Genomic DNA, 23,924 nt, shown 5'->3' on the forward strand with positions numbered 1-23,924 from the left:
GAAAAATGTAAATAAGGTATAAATGAACACATGTAGAAGACATATGCTTACATATATTTGAAAACAATCAAAGTTTAATTCATATATAAAAGTACCCTCTTTATGCTAAAACAAGTAATGGAACAAAACAAAAAAAGTCCTTATTTAACTATTCTTGGAAAGAAAGAATAACATAGACCAAATCCAAGTGATAAAAGAAGTTTGTTTCAAAGTGATACCAAAACTTGGTAAATACTACATTTCTAATAGAAATATTAGAACACAAAAAATTTTGGAGAGATCTTGAAATTCTTTCTTATGGAATTTCTCACAATATAAATCAGCATCTGATTTTCCTCCCATTTTCAAAGGGAATTCTGTAGTTATGCCAGCTCTAAATGACAAGACTAAAAGCTAATACAGCATGAAAACCCTGCCACCCATCAATTCATCTTCAGAATTCGTAGAGTTCTAGTATACTAACACTACTGTACATCAATCATTTTTACTGTAGAACAAGTCAGGAGCATTTCTCTAAAGCACTAAGTGAATGAATTTTCAGAGATTATAAAAAGATTCTCATTTAGAATACAATTTAATTAAGAAAATCAGAATGAGCAAAGCATTACATTTTACTGAGAGTTCAAAGATTATTAAAACCCCAAAGGGAGATGGCAATCAATCATTATTATGAAAATTCACACACACACATATATATATTTGTCTGTATAAGTGGTAGTGCATACATGTCATATACAGATATATATCATTTCCTAAGAAACTTTAATATATTCAGAGGACATTTAAATGGCATATAGAATAGGTAAAGACTTCTCATTTAAAAAAGAATAGTATGGTTCTGTGAAAAGGACAATGGACAATCTACATATACAAGTTCTAGTTCTTTGACTACTTGTGTGACATTTAGTTAATAATTAACGACTCTGGATCTCTTTTTTCTATGAAATAAGGGGGGTAGACTAGATAATTTCTAAGGTTTCTTAGTTTAACAATTCTGTTCCAAAATCTAACTGTGACTAATATACCTAAATTCAAAGAAAATTTATTGAACATTTAAAAGAATTGGCTTCCTTAATTTCAAATCAAACTGTTAAAATCCCTCTATTTATACCCATTTTCTAAACTACTGGGGTGTGAGTCCTACAATGATTAGGAAATAGTCGAGGAGATTATAGTATTGATTATGCTCATTTCAAGAATATTTCTAAGCTACAATCTAATTGGCAGTTATTTCTTGACTGTCAAGAATTGACCTCTCAAGCGAACAAATTTTAACTAAAAGATATAAAAAAGAGTGACAGATGGCTATAGTCTAATTTCCCAAGAACACAGCAGTTTCTAAATGGTGGTTACAGTGAGCTCTAGCTTCTCATGACAACAGGAGATCAAGACTGAAACCAAATTTCTAATAATTTCAAATAGCTACCTCAGAGTAAAGTGCTTTTTTCCATTATAAGATCAAAAACTGCTCCAAGGGGTCTCACTATTTTAGACTTTGAAAATTAGTTATGTAATCCAAAAAAAAGAAATTTAATGTTTCCTACACTACGTGTGCAGAGTAAAATGAAAAATCGCATTCCTTTACATTTTTACACAAAATTCCAAAAATTATGAATGATCACAGTATAGTGGACTTTTTGCTTCCTGTGTCTTGTATACTGTCTACTGAGTTTATGGCTTGGTTCTACAATTGTCTTCACTTTCAGTTTTGGGTATGTAAGGGAGCAACTGTTATTTATGACTATACATAAAGTTCATTTTGGATAGTAATTTGTGTGAGTTTTGACTCACAAATCAACATAAAGATCCCTTCTTATAAAGTCAACTAGAAGTTTTTCTGAATTTTGTGTACTGTATTACAACCAGTGCTATAGTGGTAAAAAGAAAAAAAAAACAAGAAAAATCAGAACCTTTTCCTCAACTACAAAAGCATATTCACCATCTTATCAAATTATATATCATCTATGTTCAAACAAAAACAAAATGAAAGCACTGAACCTCACAAAAATCTATGACCTTTTTGCAGGTTATGTAATTCCTTTTCTATTCTTGGGAAAACAGAGTGTAGACAATTCAAAAAATAATTTACATTTGATTTTAGAAATAATTTATATTTACATTTGAAAACAAGTGCCTGGTATTCTGAGAATTTACAGCACTTTCAACAAAGTAGATTCCACCCTAACTCTCACTTATGGAAAGCTGTTTGGTGTTGGTATCCCATTCCTTGCTTACAATATACTAGTAAAGTTTTATTTTGCTGGCTAGTGTAAAAGTAACAGCTTCAAGTTGGCATTCTCAGGCTTCATGATTCATATCTTCCCTCTATGAAGTAAAAAATTAATTTTCTATAGTTCACATATTCTAAGATAGGTAACTTTTGGATTGAGCTTACTCTTTCTGTCCTTTGATTAGCTCTAGAATCAAAAAAGATCCTATTTATTAGACAAATGAGATGACAATGTTGCTAAGAGAGGAATTTTTAAGTATGATTTTTTTTTTGAATTTTTAAGTCTATGGTGACAAAACAATTAAGAATAAAAATGTGAACACACTTATACACACACACACACAAACTCAATTTAGAGCTTTTAAATTCTATTTTTTGCCCAGCCTAAAATTTTAATTTCTAATTCAATTTTAGTAATACAAAATTTAACTAGTTTGAATTGTAGATGCTAATGAAAAATGAAATTAAATGACTAACAAGCAATCTAAAAAGTGGTAATCCAGAAAAGCAAAAGACTAAATTCAATTAATAATTTAAGATTGGCTGTATTATTCTTTTATTGAATTTCAGGGAAGAGCTTTTCTTTAAAGTACATTTAAAAGGTCTTTCTAGGGTGTTGTTTTCCCCAATGTGACCTAGTTAACATATTTAAAATCTTAAATTTGAAAGTAGCTTCCATTATAATCTTCCTTTGGAGGACACATATGACATGAAGCCACATGGCCCTGAGCTGTTGAAGGCTGTATCACTTGCACACAAGATCTGACAGTTTAATCTAAGATTTTGCATATGAACTCAGCAAAAGAATGTTGTCTAAGAAGCAACATAGCTAAGTGTGAAGAGATTTATCAGAATATTGACTGCAAAGTGATGAATTCTAGGGCTATGGAATGATAGGTTTAGAGCTGCAAGGGACCTCAGAAGCCATCTAATCTAATCCCCCTATTTTACAGATAAGTGACAAGAAAGGTTAAGTGACTTGCTCAAGGTCATGTAGCTAATAAATGTCTGAGATAGGATTTGAATACCAGAGTCACTGTTCACTTTATCATCTCCCCTGTCATAGAACAGTGTCAGATTCATAGAAACAGAACCTTTTGGGCAGCATATTGATTTAGAAAATCATAAATTAACATGCATAGTATTTTTAATTGATTTTGTTAAGCTTTTCCCAATTACATTTTAAGCTGGTCCCATATCTTGGGCATTGGGTTTGACACCTACATAATAGAAAGATTGTGGTCACCTACAGTATCCATACTAATAGAACTACAGATTCTTGTAGTATTGAAGTAAACATTTTACAGTGGCATTTCATATAATTTTGGCTTTCAAGCAACCGGTATAAAATATGAAGATTACATTCAGAGTGATTAAATATTGTAAGCCTAAAAATTCCTCATTACATATCTAAATAACTTTTAACTTAAATTATAGGTGAAATTTGTCTATTTATTTTGTTTCTTTTCACTGAATTAACATTCCACAATAACTAGATCACTTTGGCTTTCATAAGCCATCCATAGAGTTTTTCAATTAAAAGCACTTAGAATGTTTGACATTTTAATAGAGAGGAGAAATGTTTTAGCATTTTAATCTTCCTAGAAATCATAAATTTTCAGCTGGAAAAAGCTATTTCTTCCAGTTTCCTAATTCCACAGCTGAGGAATAAGAAGCCCAGAGAAAGAAGATAACTTGTCCAATATTACTAGCTAGTTAATAGGCAGAGCTAGGAGTAAAACCTAGGCTCTTTAGACTTCTTTTAATAATTATTTTAGAAATATAGTTTAAAATTTTAAGAAGTGCTGTATTCTAGGGAAACAGGGGAGAGAAAAATGAAAAGGGAAGACAAGTAATTCCCAAGCCTTGGATAGTGGGCACAAATTACTATCATGTTTGTATTGCTTTAAATAGGGTTTGTGTCTAAAAATGACAATATGACCATCTCCAAGGAAGCTCCAGTCCTCCACTGAACTCAATCTCCTGAACCGAGTTCTGAAATGATTTGCCTGAACTGACTTTTTTAGCCATAAGAAATTTTCTCTTATGTCACCTCCCCTAAATTTTCATGTCTACCAATCACAGTAGACGCTTTTTTTCCAGGACTGCCCATTCTTAGTTCTCACCACTCTTTAGTTCTCACCTTCTCTGGTTAGATTATATCTTCTGAGTACTTCACACTTCTTTGTTAAGCTTGCCTTTTGTGAGTTATTTGATCTTTTTGTGATTAATTTAATCTTTACAGGTACTTACCATCTTTTTGTATTAGATCTAATAATAGACTTAGCTTAAGGTTCTAGCTTCACTATAAGGTATGAGTTATGTACCTTCATTGTTCAGTCAGGAGTTTACAACTTTATCTTCCCCTAAAGTATGTCTAACTAGGGTGGAATAATGTAAAGTTCCCAAGACATTCCTGATTCTTATTAGACCAAGTATCTCCATTGTTACAATAAGGAAATAGCTAGATCAAATCTTCTAAAGTACAGTCTGAGTAGTTTTTAAGATTCACAGTCCCCCCCCCCCCCCCCCCCCGAGTTGTAAGGGATCATAAAAACCATTTTGTCTAAGGCTCTTATTTTTATAGCTGAAGAAAATGAAAGTCAAAACCAACAGGTGACTTGCCTAAAGAGAAATAAAACTAAAACTTGGATATATTGACTTGCTTTCCATCCTATTAACAACAAGTAAAAATTGGGTTTTGATGATGGCCTATTTCAATGTAAAAATAACTTCAAAATACACCCTTCTATCAATCTACGCTATCTGAAGTTTTTTTTTTAAATGATGGAGAAATTATTTTAAAAACTAAAAAGAGCTGGTTTTCTTCATTTTTTCCCTATCCTTTATCATTGACAGTTTTCTCTAATTGTTATTATTAATACAACTTCTGCTACTTGCATTTATAATAACACTTTAAGATTTGCAACAGTGAAGGAAGTTGACAGAAGTTTCTGACAGAAGTATAAATGGATCAGCCAGCATGCCCTGGTACTCACTTTGTATAGTAACAGAAATTCATGAATTGTCCCAAACACAAAACTTTAGAATTGGCTCAAAAAACCCCAGAACTTCGAGTATAAAGTATCACACACACACACACACACACACACACACACAGAGTATACTTTGAGGTCAGTATTACCTTAGCAATGCAAGCTGGACAAAACCAGTCCCCATCTGGTATAGTTGTAATTTTGGGCCTGTGGCAGTAAGTATGGCAGCCTTTGTCACAGCCATCACAAAGCAGCAGCAGTTCCTCATTATCTCCCTTTCGGCAAATCTGGCAGTACTACAATACATGAAAAATCATTTAAAATCAATACTATCTTGAAAATCTCCTTTTGGGAAATTAAATGTACCAAAATTTCACATTTTGCACTAATAATTAACATTCCGCTTGCTAACATACATACAATAGCCATACACATCTATGTATCTCTCATTACACAGATATGGACCACATGACAGGGTGAGCAAATCTACTGGGGTAAAATGCATATTTTATGTACATTGCAAAGACCAAAGCTAAAGGCCGAATGCCCGCAAACACTTCAGAAGCATGTACACATTAACATATGGAATAATTAACATGACATTAGAGCACATAAAGCAATGAATAGCTTTAATACATGATATTTTTTAAGATGAATTTTCTCTTTTGGCCATCTTATAATGATCTTCATAATATCCTGTGAAGGAAGTAAGGGTTAAGGTTACTGTTAAACATTAAAAAAAGTTAGAGAGGAACCTCTGTCAGAAATAGAATTAAAACTCAGGATTTCCCCAGATTTTTATTCTAGCTAAAAGAATACATTTCTCTTTTAATTTTGTGTTTACTTTAAAAACTGATGAAAAGGTTAATATGAGAATGGAACCAAATCAATAGTTTGCTATAATTATGCAAATTACCATGAACATGATTCTTAAAGAGAAAGGGGCTATAAGTGAAAACAAAAAATTAGAGTTTATGGTTTTTTCCCTTTGACTAACTTAAATGCTATTGTTTCTCTTTTCATTAATTTCTGACATCCTTATACCGAAAGTATAAATACGTTAAAAATCTTAAAATTTAAGGAAGAGCATACTACCTCTAAAAGAGAAAAGAAGAAAAGTAAGATTATAAAAATACAGTACTTTGAATTGAGAGAAGGCAGTGCTAAAAGTTTCATTTTTCATGACTTGATATATTAGTATGTATTCTCCCACATTTTTGCTCATGAAACAGAAAACATGTTGCCATCAAATTTTAAAATAAAAATATTTTAACCTAAAAATTAACACTAATTTAGATTTGCTATTGCATTTGTAATCTCAATTCCAAGTTAATTTCTTCATGCTAACATTTAATACAAGAGCAAAATCTTAGAGAATTTAAGATAATTTGAAGGGTTTCATGAATTCATAATGTGCAGAGTACACACATTTTTAAATGCAAATATAGCTTATGAGTTTTTCATTAGACCTGTAGCTATATAGTATTCAATTCAGCAAGTATCTTCATTTTGTAATATGCAAGAAGTCTAACCATCCACAATGGAAAAATAAAGTGGATGAAAAACACATACTGCAAATGCTTATTAAGTGAAATAAAAAGAAAAATAAACACATAATGCTCAAATTGCAACATAGATTGTACAGTAGACAATGAGCTCTTAGATTCAGAATTGACTCAAAATATGTTAGGTTAAATCATAGTTTGAAATAAGCAGCACTTTCAACTGGCCATTCTTTTCTACAATGTTCCCTCAGTTAATATTTATGAATCAATAAGATGTGTGGTAGGTGTAAATAGGACACAGATTTGTGTTCAAGAAGGACATAGAAAAGTATCAGTAAGGACACCACCAAAAAAAAGTAGAACAATCAGTAGCATAAATGAAGAATTATAACACAATGTTGCTAGAGCTCCCTATTATTAAAAGAGTCAGAAGGTTTAAAATTGGATTCTCATGGGAGGATGTATTTCTATGGAGATATTTATAAGAGTTACAGAGTGAAAAGCCATGGAAAAGCTGCAGTTTACACTGAGGGAGGGAATACTTATACCAATGATATCCCACATCCATTCAACTATCACATGTACAAACTAAACTACAGAATATATAAACCAACATAAATATCTAACATCAAAAGAGAAATGGTTCAATATTTCTCCAGTAGTAGTTGTCTTTTACCACATCCTGGATTTGACAAGAATGTAATTGACATTTTTTAAAAAGCATATTGTAGAGAAACTAAATTTAAAAATCTATTCCCAACATGAATGCTGTGTAAATCACTAAAAACTAAAGCTTATAGACTGCAAATCAGTCATATAAAGAAAATTTGTATTGTCTTCTATAATGGAGAATTAAAACACATTGCAAAATATTTTTCCACATTTATGACTTTTTAAATAAATTTCAGTTTGTAATATTAGGGAAGGATGAAAAAGATTAGATCTTCAATTTTGTGAAAATCAATTTTGATATTTACATTAGAAAATAGTTGATTCATGTTGGCATGCACATGCCAACTTTTCATTTTATTTCATTACTACTAAAGTTTTAAAGTTCTAGAACAGGGGACAGGTTTACAGTATTTTAACAAGGGGATCTACTTTTCTGTTTTCACAGTATAGGAATGAGGTAGGGGTGAGTTCTTTCAGTTATATAAATTTTGTATTAGGCAGAGAAAGATCATTCATATTCTTATCCTTTTTGGGTATCCCCATAATCTAAGGAGAGGTGGCCATGACAGGGACAACAGCTTAATAACACATTAAGATCTGTAGATATATAGCAATCAACTCTATGTAAAGATATCAGCCTTAGTTTGACTCTAACCTGAAATTTTATCTGTGAATTTGGTGCCAAAAGTAATCAACCAAGATGACTTAATAACACTGTTAACATGGGTATGGTGAAGGGAGTATGAGAATTCAAAAAAATAAATATATATAGGGAATTAGGTCTTACTCCCAAGGTTACAGCATCGCTGGGGATTTAAAAGTGGTAGGTGAAACAAAGAGAGAACAATTGTGGGCAAAACTGGGTAATACTAGTTAAGACCTCAGAATATTAGTGCTAAACAGCAAGGTGGACAGAATAATGAACTTGGAGTAAGGAAACCCAGAGTGCAAATCCTGCCTTAGCAAGTTGCACAATTTAGTTGTATGACTGGGCAAGTCATTATGTTTCTGTTTTCTCATCTATGAAATAGGAATAATTCCTCCTTAGGCTGTTGTGAAGATAAAAGGAGATAATATTTGTAAAGCAATTTGTAAATCTTAAAGTGCTATACAAATGCTAGTTATTATTGTTTTCTTTAATCTCAGAAGAGAATTGACAGTCTGTTTGAAAACCACCACTACATGACTTTTCCAAGGACAATCTTCATAACAAAGCAGCAAGAATACATATTAAGCAAATATTTCTGAAAAATTATGGCAGATGCAATATACAATGTTAAAATGTACATGGGGGTCAGCTAGGTATTTGAGCGGATTGAGGGCCACGCCTAGAAATAGGAGGTCCTGGGTTCAAATTTGACCTCAGATCAACCTGGCTAAGTCATTTAACCAACCTCCGCTCCCACCATTCCCCCCAGCCTTTACCACCCTTCTGACTTGAAGCAAATACACAGTAAAGATTTAAAAAATATATTTAGGAACACTGCCTGGTTATTAGGTCTTTAAACAAATTATAAAAGAGTCAAAAAGCTTTAAAAATCTCTAATAGAGATGTTTCATTGGTCACCAAGGACTTCTTTACTCACTGGATAATTAAAGATTATGTATTTCAAAGGGAGTTTGGAGATCATCTAATGAAACTCCCTTGATTCACAGCAATTCATCAAACATTTATTAAAGAACTATGCAATTTTCTGGAGATGAAAAGATGAAATTCTAAATGTCTATTTCTAAAAGCTATTAACATCATGCTAAAAGAAAATAATAGTTAGGAATAGGACCAGTGACATGTGATTTCACTGAAAGCATCAGATGTTCCTAGAGGCTGACTCTATCTACCATATCATGCTACCTCTTAACATGTGAAGAGTTAAGCGAACACAGGGGAGTGAATCTCTACTTACACAGAGAATGTCAAAGAATTATAAGGATGAGGATTAATATGAGCAGGCTGAGTCTGTAATATGTTTAGAGGGAACAGGGAGCCACTAGAGGTTTTAAGGGAATTTCATGGATAGACATCTGGCTTGAAGAAGCTGAGATCCTAAAATGTTAATGACTTGACAAGATGCCATGGGGGGAAGGTGGGTTGTCATAGTATTTGAACATGGGTTGACACCAAATCCATCATTTTCTACTATACCATTCAGCTTCCTAAGGTGGGCAGATACCTTCCTGTCAACCCTAACCTGTCAGTAAGGGTTATTATTATCTCTATTTTAGGGATGAAGAAACCGTGGCAAACAGAGGTTAAATGACTTGCCTAATATCACACAGCTAGTAAAGTATTTGGAACTGGATGTCTTAAGATCAAAGCTAAAATTTTTTAAACCCTTACCTTCCATCTTAGAATCAGTAGTGTATTGGTTCTAAGGCAGAAGAATGATAAGGACTAGGCAATGGGAGTAGAAGTGATTTGCCCAGGGTCACACAACTAGGAAGTGTTTGAGGCCAGATTTGAATATAGGACTTTGAACCAAATCCACTCAGTCAACTAATTGCCCCCTAAGGCTAAATTCCAAGTTATGGTACAGTGGAAAAAAGTGCTGAATTTCCTATAAGAAGTTCTGGGTTTGAATTCACTCTGCTACCTGCTATCTGCATGCATCATTTTCTTTTCTCTACTTCCTCATCTATAACATGAGAGGATATGGACATGAGCTGGAAATAATGAAAATCTTGAAGATTGTATAAGTATATTCCTTACATCTTATCTTCTCTCTCACCTTAGAAAGTGAGGGACCTCTAAAATATGTCAGTCAACAAGTACTATCCATAAGAAAATGTCATGTTATGTAATTTGATAATTTCTAAACAATAAAAAAGAGACTATATGTACATAACCATTCTGTAACAAGGAAAAAAAGGTATTGCTTGGTGGATTTCATCAAGAAGACTAGAAATAATACATCTTTGGAGAGAATAGGTCAAATTACCCTGTGCTTTTACAAAGGATGCAAAACTTTCAAGTACAACATATATAACATTTAGACAATAATAAATAATTCATGATTAAGCTAAGAGAGCTGAAAATTAAAAAATGGGACAAAATAAAATTAGTTATAGTATTTCTTAAGTAAAAACACTTACAACTTTCATAATTGATTTTTCCCATGCTATTGATTTCTGTAACTGCTGAATGCACAGAGCTACCTGTGCAGCACTGCGAGCTTCTGATAATGCCCTTCTCCATACCCTGAGCCCTGGAGCAATCTCCTCTTCAATTCTGCATTGAAATATAGAGAAATTCAGTAGGTCATATCCATATTTATGGGGTTCTGAATGTGAAACAATCATCATCACACTGAAAGCCAAGCAATGACAAAAACACGTATACAGCCAATAAGTATAAGGTTTAAGCAACTAAATTGGATGTAGTGCACAGACTGTGGCTACGTGCCTCAAAGCTTAGTCACAACCAGGTCAATGGAAGATCACTTTGCAGGATAATCAACAAACAGAACAAAAAAAATATCTTTACAAAGCATCATGCAGAATAGCATGATCCATATGGATCACAGACATACAAGAAGATACATAGATAACAGGCAATAGAAAATAGGCTCCAATTAGCAAAGAAGCACAATAATTTGTCAAGTTAATCTCAATAACCTACCCGTCACCATCACCACTAATGGATGGTGCAGGAGCAGGGACAGTAACTGTGCCCACATTATCCAGTTTGATCTGAATGGTGGTACTTAAGGGGCTCTTCAGATACCTTCGCTCTATGTTCCGCTCCAACTCAGCCAGCCTGGTTACAGCTATATCTAGAGGGTTGTCACTCTTCCGTTCTAGAGGACTGGCACTGCTTTCTTCTCCTCTAGGACACTCTCCATCATGCTCCTTGCACAATTTAGTAACTGACTTATGCTCAAAATATACCAAGTCTTCCCTTTCTGATGCGGGTTCGGGACACATCCAACCCTATATCGCCAAGAGAAAAGAGAATTTTATTTCCTTTACCAAAGCCTGGGAGTTTCAGTCAACAGCAAAGCTGAATGATCACTAATAAGCTTTTACCTTGTGCTTTCCTAATGCTAGCCAGAAAACAAAAATGGAAAGTGTGAAAAAAAATACCTATCCATCACCACTCTGGAAAAATATTAAAAATGTAATCAAAGCTTTAAACAAGACTGCAGTTTGAAATACTAAGTTCATGGGATTATGAAAAGGAAAACTCCTTTGGAATCTCTGGGTAGGATCTACATTGTCAGAAGGATGCTTAGGATGCCTTTTAACACTTTCAAATGTCAGACTGTTTACCTCTTTGTACTTTCTAAAACTGCCATCAACATATCCTTTGAGATACTGAAAGAGATTAAATCCTTTGGAAAAACTACAATGCTAAAAAATAGGTGATATGTACTGGGTTGTGCAGTTTGCAAATCACTCTACCTATGTTATAGTATTTCGTCCTTTTGTGAGTAGTGTAGTTATTATTCCACATATTATAGACAATAAAATTAAGGTGCAGAGGCAGTTAAATGACTTAAGCAAAGTTACTTCAGGAGTCAGTGACAAAACCAGTGTCAAATTCCATTTCTTTCAACTCAGAGGGCATAGGGCCCTTCACTGGCACCAATTGCTCCTTAGCCCCAACAGTCACACTTCAGATACAATGCTGAAAAGTTAAACCGCTTATATGAGTATAGAGAGAGCAGGCAAATACATGGAGCTGTCAAACATTTTCCTATTGGGTGTCATACCACCTTTTTAGAAATTACAAATCCTAAAGGTACATATATACAAATGCTGCTTGTAATAAAGGGTAAGATAATTCTATTTTTAACATCACAAAATTTTAGAATGGGTTATTAAATATGTGTTAAACACATCAGAAGAGGGTGGGATGAAGCCACTAGAAGCCAGAATGATTTCACCAAAACCTGTAACCTGGAAAACCCAAAGGCATGATTATCAAATAGAAGACAGACAGCTGGAAAGAGTAACATACATATTTCATGACATAATTAGGATTCAAAAATTCCTTAACAACACTTGAACAGTAAGTATACAATTAGAAAAAATGAAATCCATTTAGTTTTTAAATTAATCGCAGAATTAAAAGACTTAGCTTAATAGCTGTTTGTGAAAAAAGGAAACTGGAAAGTTTTGTAAAGAGCAAAATTCAGTACAAGGCTATTATATCACATGGCTGCTAAAAAAGCTAGTTAAATCTAAGGTAAATAATTTAAGCTACATAAATAGCAGTACAGTGTTCAGATCAATGGAGATAATAATCTAAATGTATTAATAGTACAATTTTTTTATAAGTCACTCCATAACAAAAATATTGTGTCTACACCACATCTTTGAGAGACATTGAGAGCAACAAGAAGTGATGATGGTTGAGAGTAAGATTTGGACAACTATAAAAAAGAACAGACACAAGCACTAACCAAAAAAGGAGATGGAGAAAACAATAATAGTGACCCAGATGCCTATCTTCTTTTTTTTAATTTAAAAAAATTTTTTGGAAACTCTTACCTTGCATCTTAGAATCAATACTGTGTATTGGTTCCAAGGCAGAAGAGTGGTTAAGGGCTAAGCAATGGGGGTCATGTGACTTACCCAGAGTCACACAGCTGGGAAGTGTCTGAGGTCAGATTTGAACCTAGGACCTCCCATCTCTAGGCCTGGCTCTCAATCCACTGAGCAACCCAGCTGCCCCTGAGATGCCCATCTTCTATAAATATATTTTATAAGAATAATCTACATATACATAGAGAAAGACATCTTCAATAAGGGTATTAGAAGAAAACAGGAAGACTTGCAACTTTCACATTTTTAGTGTCAATAATTTTGTTAATTGCATGCATATTTTTTCTCATTCTTATTTTTTCTAGTTTTGTATTGATTTTGATCTTTGCTCAAATAAGTCAGTGGACTGATAGCACACAGGCAACTGGTTCAAGTTTGATCTCCTTATCAGTAATAAGTCACTTCATGTATGTTAAAATACAATCATTTTATTTTGGGGGATGTTATTTGATGCTTGCCATATGAGGAGTCTTCTAATTTTTTCTTGAAGAATAAATTCATGGGCAACTAGGTGGCTTAGTAGATAGAGTATCAGGCCTGGAGTTGAGAGGACCTCGATTCAAATATGGCATTAGACTGGGTGACCCAGACCAAGTCACTGAACTCCATTTGTCAAACACTTGGCCACCTGTCTTCAAGTTGTTATTAGGATAGAAGAAACGAGTTTAAGAAGAAAAAAGAATATATTAATGATGTATAGGTGTGAGTTTTCTGATCAAATAGGTTATGGATGCCTGGACTCATTCATTCCTTACTTCTGAGCTGTAAGAATTCAAATAGTAGAGCAACTAGGAATCAGCAATCTATAGCTATTTAGTGTAGGAATAAACAATTATTGACAACTCAATAGTACCAAATTTCTCATTATATTTAGAGCCAATGATACAATATGGGCACACCCCACTCTAAGGATCATTAATTGATTCAATGACAACGCGACTAAAGGAAATAATCTTGTGAGGGAAGGTTAGTTTCATAGCATCAATTATTATAAATATAAATATATTCTTAGACAATAAGAATTTAAAATTGGTTTTCTGACACCTGAGATTAGAAGTGTGTGTGATTACACATTATGAAAGCTTAAAATAAGTCAGCACTGAAACATGCAAACTGAAAAAAATTAATGAGATCTTATGCTGCAATAAGAGAGTCAGAGTGTCTAAGCCCAGGGAGGGTCACCACCTCCTCATAATCTGTGTTGGCCAGACCATATCTAGAGACTATTATGTTCAGTTCTGGTTGCCACGCTTTAGAAAGGTCACTGATAGCTTGGAGGGTTCAGGGGAAGGTGATTAGGATGAGTAAGGGCTGTATGCCTATCAGTTGAGGGAACTGAGGATGTTTAGCCTGGTGAAGAGATTTAGGGAATAATACCACGTAGCTAGCTGTTGTTATGTATTTAAAGGGCCACGAACTGGAAGTGAGAATTAAACTTGTTCTTTATGTCAGAGGTTAAGAAGAAGGATCTATAATACATTTTTAAGGGAAACTTCCTAACCATTAGAACTGCCTAAAAGTAGAATTAAATGTTTTATGGGTTTTTCTCTCACTAAAGTTCTTCAGGGAAAGGCCTCCCTAGAGCCTTATAAGCTGAGCTCATCAGATTGCCTGAAATACATTATAGAAGGGTACTCTTACTTTTGCATGTGAGGTTTGTAACTTATTAACAGCATCAAAATGATGTTGGTCAAGTTAACTTTATGTGGAGTAGGTCTTTGATTAATATTCCTAATAATAACCTCGAGTAATCAAGAAAAGGTTGTATTCAGCATACCATCTTTATAAGATCAGGTAAATATGTAACACATTTTAAAAATACTTTCCATTAAAAAGAATTAAAGATTTTTTAAAAAAAGTTCTTCAAATGCAAAGCTTTATTTGGAAAAATTACAAATTTGAAAAAGCACACACCCTGATGATGCCAGATAAATGAGTGCATCATTCCAACATATTATGTCTCCAATGTATGTATTGCTGACTTTGATTGGTAGGCACAATTTAAAGTTGAAAGTCATTCATTCATTAAAAAAAAAAGAAAACAAAATCTTTACTGAGCACCTACTATGGTCAATGTATGTAGGATTGGGGGGGGGGGGATATAAATAAAGCATGCTTCCTGCATATAGGCTTAAAACCTAATACATTTCATATTCCTATAGTTTTTCAAGGCATATTTCTGTTTCTAATGATGCCTTTCCCTCCATTACAAACATATTCAGTTCCTTTCTAATCTAAAACAAAACAAAAAACTGCACTTCTTTCCTTGACTCTTTTACTTCCTTCAGATTATTCTCTTATCTGAGTCACTGACAGACTTCTAAAATTGTCTCAAGTTGCTTCTTTCTATTTCTCTTGTTCCTCAATCCCTTGATATCTAGCGTTGGTTTTCATCATTGTAAGACTAAAAATTAATGCATACTACAAGTATTTAATTTTATATGATTTAATAACAACAAAGTGAGAGAGAAAAGGGGTTCCTTCAGCCAACTTAGCAAAACAAAGAGCCAGAAACTCACAAAACCTGCCTCACTGGAGCCAAAAAAAAAAAAAGCCCCAAACACCAAAGTATGGGTGTCAGCAAATTTATAAACAAACCCACACCAGGGTGCAACACAATGACACAAGACCAGGGAACCCCAGGAAGAGTAAAAAACGCTGGGAAATGAAGTCCCCAGGGTACAAATTTTTAAAACACACAGTATCCTAGTGAAACTACCCCTTCCCCAAATCACTTCCCATCCATATGGCTCATCATTCATTACATTGATTTGAATGTACCAAGTATCAAATAACATCCTCCATAATGTTGTTTTTAAAGTAGAAAAAAACCCACACATAATAAAAAGTTCTGCTGTTAACGCCTTCACAATGAGTACTTATTTGCAATATAATTATTTAGTGATGTTTTGAAAATAGTTTTTAGTCCCTTTTACCTTCACTTGTAAACTTGCTGATGCAACTCTTCTTTCTAAATCTTCTACCTGCTGAAGAATAGTCAAGTCCATCTCCATTGCTTGCTCATCCACCGACCAATTCTCTACAATATCTCGAGTTACTTGGTTTTCTTCATTTTCATTTATTTCAATAATAGCGACTATATTTAAAAATGAAATTTTTTTTAAAAAAAGGACACTGTTTTTAAATTTCATAAGTACAGGATTCCTCCCCCAAAAGTCACTTCCACTGTATCCAATTTAAACAATGAATTACTATTCTTTTTTATATAAAATTTATTTCATGAAATGTCTTTTGTTCAAATATAAACTGTGGATAATGATTAAGAATTGTAAAATATGTATTCCAATCTGATGTTAGTAGTTTTTCCTGAGTAAAACTGTCCTAAAGATCAAAACCGGTCTTTGGTTAATGAATGAAGCTATTTTCCAGTAGATTTTTCATTTAAATAATGTATTAGATTTTCCTAAGCAAAGTAATGAAAATTATTTATTTACATACCATCCTTATTTTTGATGCAGGCCTGAGTAATATAATCCAAGTGTTTCTGTATTTGCTTCTGCAATGCCTTTTCCCTTATCCCCCTGAGATGTAGCACTTTAAGCAAAGCTTTTAGGTCCTCTGGGTCAATAATTCTCCACCAACCAAACTGCATTTCTAAGTCAAAATAAGTATGTAAATCTTTTACAAACATTTTGAATATGATATTCTAGCATAATGCAAATCAAAAGACTTACCAACTACACAAAACCATATTTAGAGATTCAGTTACCATATTGAATCAGATAAAGATTGCATTTAACCCTTCTCCCCCCAAATCAGGATAGAACATGAAAATAACTTCTGATATTATTCAACATCTTTCCAGTCTTTTTTTTCATTTCCAGGGAGCCCATTTCAGGTGTGTAGCCTGTATTTTATTGTGTCCTGTATATTTGGGTTATTATAGTAGACTATAGACATTAAAAAAAAAATCATTGGACGAAAACCATCTGAACATGCCTACCTTCTGGAATGGGTTTTGGACTAGGAAAATCTACTGGCTTTGCTACTTCAACTGTTCCAGAGAGAGCTGAAGATGCCTTTTCATTCTGTGGCACTGGTGATTCACTTTTACATGAAGAAACGTTTGGGGTCAAGAATGAATTACCATTTCCTTCTGACAATCCCAACCCTGATCCCAGACTAGGTAAAGGAGATGTAAAAGGAACATTTGAAGTGAGAACTCCTGTTGGCCATCCACAAAACTGAAGTCCCATTATGGGTAATCCACTCTTCATCTATAAATACCAAAACATTAGAAAATTACTGAGAAAGCTTAGTAGAAGGGATAGAAAATCCAAACTTATTTGTCAAATTCTGAAAATGGTTTTTCCATATTTATATAGTAACCAATATACACATTTAAACATATAGTTCAAAGTAGTAAAAATGGTCAAGGGCTGAAGGTGTTCAATCAAACATCATCTTTTTACATATAAATTTTAAAACTTAATAATATCAATAGGTATGTAAAGTAACTGAAGAAAAAATAGCAGTAACTTTGGGGAGTATGAACCAAATATTCTGGAGGGGGGTCAGGTGTTCTGGTTTCAGAATCTACATGTACTTTCAGTAAATGTTTATGAAAGTGTCATTCAATTCTCTTTTTAGTTTTCAGTTTGGGCAAAGGGTAGTATTTGAACTGATAATGCAGGGAGAGTAGGAGTAAAAGTAAAACAATAGAAGAATTATTGCTACTGTAACTAACCTGAAGTGGTGATAAAGCAAATGGACTGAGGCCCATTGTATTCTGTGCAGAGGAAGACCCAAGAAGTGGTGATGGAACAGGTGAAGGTGATTTAGAAGGAGGCTGAGAATGAGGAGCTAGTGAAGCAGATCCATCTGCATGGGTAAGGGAAGTGTCATCACAGGGTGTTCTGGGTAAAAGGCTGAACCACTGTCTATTCTTTTCTGTTAGGGTTTTTAACAATTGATCATTGGCAATTAATGGAGAGCTGTAAAACTTCCCTTGGCCACTTGAGACTGGATTAAATAGGTTAGAATCTGCCTTTTCCTTGTTGCTTTGTGATACTGCTGGTTGAAGATTACAGAGAGAATTTTTTGCACCATTTTGGTAAGATAATGTGCATCCATTGGCTGCACTACTATTTGGTTTAGGGTTCATAATGTCTGACTCAGGAGGCATTTTAGCTACTTCTAACAATTTGCTTAATTTGGAGAAAGAGCCAGGCTTTTGTAGAAACAGATTAGTGTTGTCTTTTTCCTTAAGATCTTCTTTTTGCTCACAGTGGCCTGTACTTAAACAGCTTAATGTGTCATCAGAAGTCTCAAACATTTCTTCTTTGATTTGTATAATTTCTGCTTTTTTCAATTTTTCTTTCTCTTTTGCAATTTCTTCTAGACCTACATGAGAGAAAAAATCATAAAGTGCCATTTACATATTTAACTTGCTCTATAATTACATTTCATCAACATCATTAATACTCAACATATTATGTTTTTAACAGTTTATTTACAACTCCACATTAAAGAGGCTAAGGAAACACCAATAATGCCATTAAAATGAAAAATATACAGTTTGGATAAAATTAGAACAAAATGACAAGCACTTTATCTTTAAAAACATTGCTGACCAGTTCAATTAAAAAAAAATTCTAATCCCAAGCATGGTTAAGATATTTTGTTAATCTTATTACATAGAGTATATTCAACCAAAAAAATAAGTCAGTAAAATGATCTCTTATCCTTTTGGTTCTTATCACTGACTCTATGGTAAAAAAAACATTTTATGTTTGATTATTTTTTATAATAGAGCAAGCTGTTAGAAAATAATATACATATACATCACTTGTTAAAATATTGCTAATTACTATTAAATGTAAAGAGTTACTTCTAATCCTTTCTGATTCATCTTTTTTGCTCACAATCTTGCCAGAATATTGTTGCTACCATCACTCACATAAAGCTGTCTTTGGGACTGCTTGCACATGTTTATGGATCCTATTTTAGTATAAGTACTGAAGTTACAATTTGGGAAATTTAAATATATATGATGCAGTTGTTGGTCCTTCTATGCTTAAAATTGCATTTAGTACCCCTTTTCTTGATTTCATGAATGAATAAAGCAATCATCAAAAAATTACAAATGAGAAAAAAAGTTGACAGTTATAATGTGTCCTTTGATAATAATTAATAAAAATTTAAAATGTGCTCAAAGTAAATATGAGTACTGGGTACATTTTTACCTTGAGTACAAGAAAATTATTTCCTATACTGCTTGAAAGTGAATTGTTATAGCACTTTACATGTATTATGGGAATAAAACTTTTAACCCACACATAGATGTGTAGGCATCACAAGTCCTCTTCAGAAGAATTTTTGGTGATTCTTTTTTATCATGATATAATCAACCACTTAAGTTTTAAGTCTAAGTACCTGATTACCCTTTCTCCTACTAGAAGAGGAGGGCTAGAAATAACTACTTACAGAAATGGAAAATAACTCTCACTTCAAGAGATCTGAGGCAAAAGAATGTAAGAGGCCCCTAATGGGCACTGGTACTCACTAAGGACAAGAACTTGCTGTCTGCATGTTAAGTACTTCATTTAAAAAAAATAATAATTCTAAGATTCAAAAGTAAGACCCTTTGTTTGATGAAAATTAGAGCTCTGAGTATCATCAAGAGATCCACACTGCCCAGAAGTAATCCTATACTGTTGCCCTATCTTCACACTGCACCTCTGGGGTTAGTTAGCTTCAGCTCTCTATTCTAGACTACAACCACCAGGCTTACACAAGGGCTTTGGGAGACAAAAATATCTGTAGAAACTGACAGATAATGAGGAAACAAAGAGAAGGTCAAACCTGTCAGGATCTTAGGAGAGAGTTTGAGGAAAACCAGGAAGTACTTGAAATACAAATGAGAGAGTGTTATATTTATTAAGGGATCAAAGGGTTGGGATATGCGTGATAACAAGGAGAAAGAATCATAAGGAATAAAAAGGTACACATGAAAGAGAAAAACAAAAAGTCACCATAATGAATAACAGAGAGATATAGGTTAGAATTAATAATTGTAACATTATCCTTTTAGAGTTGGTTTAAAATTTTTTTGTTTTAAGCTTTTAGATTCATAAAACTTTTTTTTCTTTTTTAATATTTAAAATCTTTTATGAGTTGAAATATGAACTGATCTCTTTAAAGATGTAGCAACTTTTGGACTTATTTTAATATTTATGGATATCAGAACAACTCAACAGAAGCTAGGTGATGGATTAGATAGAGTGCTGGGCCTGGAGTTAGAGAGATCTAAGTTCCAGTCTGGGCTCAGACATTTACAGACACTGGGAAAATCACTTAACCCTGTTTGCCTCAGTTTTCTCATTTGTAAAATGAACTGGAAAAGGAATTGGCACACTATTCTAATATGTTTGCCAAGAAAACCCCAGATGGGGTCATAAAGAATTGGCAATGAATCAGACAAATAAAGAACAACAATGAACAACTCAACAATAGAAAAAATTAAGAAATCGTAAAAGTTCTAAGTTATGTAAGCTTAAATCATGAGATATTTGTTTTAATCATTCAAAAAGATTTGGGGGAAAGTCCAAAACTGTAATGCTTCCAAAAGGTATATTTATCTGCCGCTATTGATTTCAACATGTACTATCATGCCCTTATTACCACTGATTCCCCTAAATATAGTCATTTTGGTTGTGACATTTGGCAGTATTTTATGGGGTCAATTTTATAAGACTGGCATTATGAATATTGTGGGGGGTTTTCAGTATTGTCATACAATTTGAATAAGTTGCTGCCAGGTGTACAGTTATATCTAAGTTTTTGTCACATCTGAAAAAATTATGTTTCTTTTAAGTGAACCTTATATGAATTAGTGCTTCTTTATACTTAAATTATGCAGGCATTTTAAAGAGTATAATATTTAGGCAGGGCACATAATTTAGACTTAAGTGTAATAGAATACAAATAGCTCCACATAATTAGATAGATTTTTGATTCATTTTCAACTACTAAAGCTTTGTCTAATCCATATTTGGAAGAAATCTTTGTCTCTTGTTAGGGCTTCCTGGTGTACATGTATGGATGTGCTTTTCAGAGTAGTGTCAAGGCTTAAGCATTCTTTTATATGACCCAGTTATGATGCCCAGTTGAAAATGACTACCATGTTAGACAATTTCTTCAAAATGAGGTAGAATGACCTGCTCAATCAACTATTTGCTTCTAGAGGGACTTATTTCCATATGCCTCCATGCTGTATTTTTTCTTAACACTTATTTCCAATTTATCCTTTTGTCTGGGTTTCATCTTTTATCTCTTGGCATCTGGCTCTCATGAGGTTGGCTTACACTTGATTTTTGCTTATACTTGCTCCCTTAATTTTGGAATTTCCTATCTCTCTTGATAGCTCCACCATTTCTCAAATTCAAATTGTTCAAGTCATCTTTGACTCTGTGCTCTAATCCATCACCATATATAGTCAGCTGCCAAATACAGTTGATATTTGCCCTCTCTTTTTCACATAAAGTGACTTTAGTCCAGAGGCTTTCCACATCTCTTGCTTAGATTATGGTAATCATTATATTATTGGCATCCCTACCACCCATTTTCATTATATTCTCTGTTGATCATTTAGAATCCTCTTCTGAAGACATATTTCTGATCACAGACTCCTGTGCTCAGAAACTACCAGAAGCTCTCCACAACACACTGTATAAAATGCAAGCCCTCATTTGCCCAGATCATAGAGGGTTCTATCCTTTTTCCCCTTAGGCTTTCTTTTTGTAATCTACTAGATGGTCAAAACCATGCCAACTTAGATATCAGAGAATGTTATAGATAAAAGATAGGAAAGTTAGACAGTCTGGCTACATTTTAGAAAAACAAATTTGAAAAGGTTTAGAAGAAAAGAAAGGAGGATTCATCCCATGACTAAAATTCTACAGAGATATATTAGCCAGGAAGAATGAAATTTCAAAAATGAAATTCTGAAGACAAATAGGAAACAATTCCAGTGAGAAAAAAATTGGGAATTGTCTGAAGATAATAATATTGTTTAATAAGACGTCACAAAGTAATTCAATTTTTCAAAGGGGGATATTATATATATATGATAGTGCAAAGTCAAGTAACAGGGAATGAATATCAGAGTGTAAAATTATGTTGAGTTGTCTTCAACTTGATATCCCACAGACATCTTACAAACCCCAAACTCAAATCATCTTTTTCCCCCAAACTTTTCCTCTACCTAATACTCTCACTGCTGCTGAAATGACTATTTTCCTAATCAGCTAGGCTTGTAAACCTACGATTATCTTCTATTCTTCATTCTCTTTCACACCCTATATCCAATTCTTTGCTCGGTCCTCCCTGAAAAATCTCTCACACACATTCCTTTCTTTCTTTTGATGAAGCTGCCACTCTGGCTTTCATTCCCTCATATCAACTTTTTTTGGTTTGTTTTCGTGATTTCATTAGTGTAACAACTTCCAGGCTTACTGACTCCATCCATAGATGCAAATTAGCAGCTTATCAGTGAATAATTTTTAGTTTTAGAAAGCAGTCTTCTTCTTGGACTCTTTTTTTTTCAGGTTTCCCCTCTCTCTCCATTCAGCTACAAAAGTGATCTTCCTAACATTCAGGCCCAACCATATCTTCTCCCTACTCAATAAACTCCAGTGGCTTCCTATTAACTCTGGGATTAAATATAAAATCTAGTTTAATGTTTAAAGCCTTTTATGACTCCTTCCTATCTTTATAGCCTTTTCATACTTTACTTTCCTCCACAAACTTTATCATTTGGCTACAGTGGTCTCTAAGCTGCTCCTTGAATATGACAGTTCATCTCCTGATTCTATCTTTCATGTCTGGAATACTCTTCCTTTTTTTTCTCCAGTCTTAGTTCAAATGTAACATGTTCTGCAAGAGGCCTTATACCTCTTAATGTTAGTGCTTTCCCTCTAAGATTACCTCATGTATACATAAATATATGTACTTAATATATGCTTATCTTCTATATAAGATATCTATATATAATTTGCATGTTTGTAGTTCTTTGCCCATTGTCTTTCCAATTAGAATGTGTTAGCTTATGAATTAGGTTGTCTTTTTCAATGTGATTCCTTAACTTAGACTATTTATTGATGAGGGGATCTGGAGGATTGCCTATTATTTATTATTTCACTCAAATACCATACCAGTTTCCTAACTCATTTCTTTCATCCTGATCCTCCCTGGTTTAAAATGTCTTCTATGGTTTTTCATTGCATATAGAATATGAAGCATAAATTCCTTAGTTTGATATTCAAAGCTTTCTAAAATGTTATCCACAATTACCTTTTTTTCTCATTTTGCAATATGAACTGTCCACTGTAGCCAAACTCATCTCTTTCCTGATTTTGAACATGCTCTTTATATTCTGGCCTCTGAAGTGCTGCTTATTCTTGGGCTTCCTTGGGCCTCCCTCCAAAGTATTATTTATCTGCCTTGTTCTTTACCTGTTCAAATTTTGTCTATTGCACTTGAGCTTATTCCTACATGCCCAACTGGAATCACTAACATTGCCTTCATATAGTGAAAAAAACATTTAATTGGTAATTAGAAGACTTGGTGGTATGGTAAAAGAAGCCACTAAATTTGGGCTAAAGCAATTGTGTTCAAATTCAAGCTTAAGCCTAGGCACATTGAGCAAGCTGCTCAATTTCTCAAGACTTTAGTTTCTGACTTTTAAAACAAGGAGATTGGACTAGAATATCTCTAGCATTCCTTCTGATTCTAAATCCTATAACTAAGTGATAATTAAAGCTATTAGGTTAGATAAATTCTCTAAGGGAAAAACTGAGACAAGCAAAGGGTTAAAGATCTAGCATAGGTTAATGTCCATGATTAAGAGATGGGAGAGTGAAATGAAGACAGGAAAAGAATAGTCCTATAAACCAGAAAATTAAGACAATATAGTACAGGAGTGGCAGAGAGAACATTTGAATAAGGAGAGGCTAG

At 33.5% G+C, this 23,924-nt stretch overlaps 1 protein-coding gene across 32 annotated transcripts in view; it reads right to left on the reverse strand.

Moving 5' to 3' along the window:
• BAZ2B (bromodomain adjacent to zinc finger domain 2B) overlaps positions 1-23,924 on the reverse strand; it is a 335,625-nt gene that overhangs the window by 3,818 nt on the left and 307,883 nt on the right. For 25 of the 32 annotated variants that reach the window (XM_056793926.1, XM_056793916.1, XM_056793915.1 and 22 more), the window contains 7 exons: positions 17,656-18,311; positions 16,912-17,185; positions 16,407-16,562; positions 15,884-16,044; positions 11,020-11,330; positions 10,494-10,629; positions 5,376-5,522 (listed from right to left, as the gene is read on the reverse strand). In XM_056793926.1, the coding sequence (XP_056649904.1) occupies positions 5,376-5,522; positions 10,494-10,629; positions 11,020-11,330; positions 15,884-16,044; positions 16,407-16,562; positions 16,912-17,185; positions 17,656-18,311 (1,841 nt within the window). The remainder of the gene's footprint in view (positions 1-5,375; positions 5,523-10,493; positions 10,630-11,019; positions 11,331-15,883; positions 16,045-16,406; positions 16,563-16,911; positions 17,186-17,655; positions 18,312-23,924) is intronic. The other 7 variants (XM_056793933.1, XM_056793932.1, XM_001366402.4 and 4 more) reach the window with 3 other exon arrangements.

The sequence above is a fragment of the Monodelphis domestica genome, chromosome 4 (assembly GCF_027887165.1).
Source record: "Monodelphis domestica isolate mMonDom1 chromosome 4, mMonDom1.pri, whole genome shotgun sequence".
NCBI lineage: Eukaryota > Metazoa > Chordata > Mammalia > Didelphimorphia > Didelphidae > Monodelphis > Monodelphis domestica.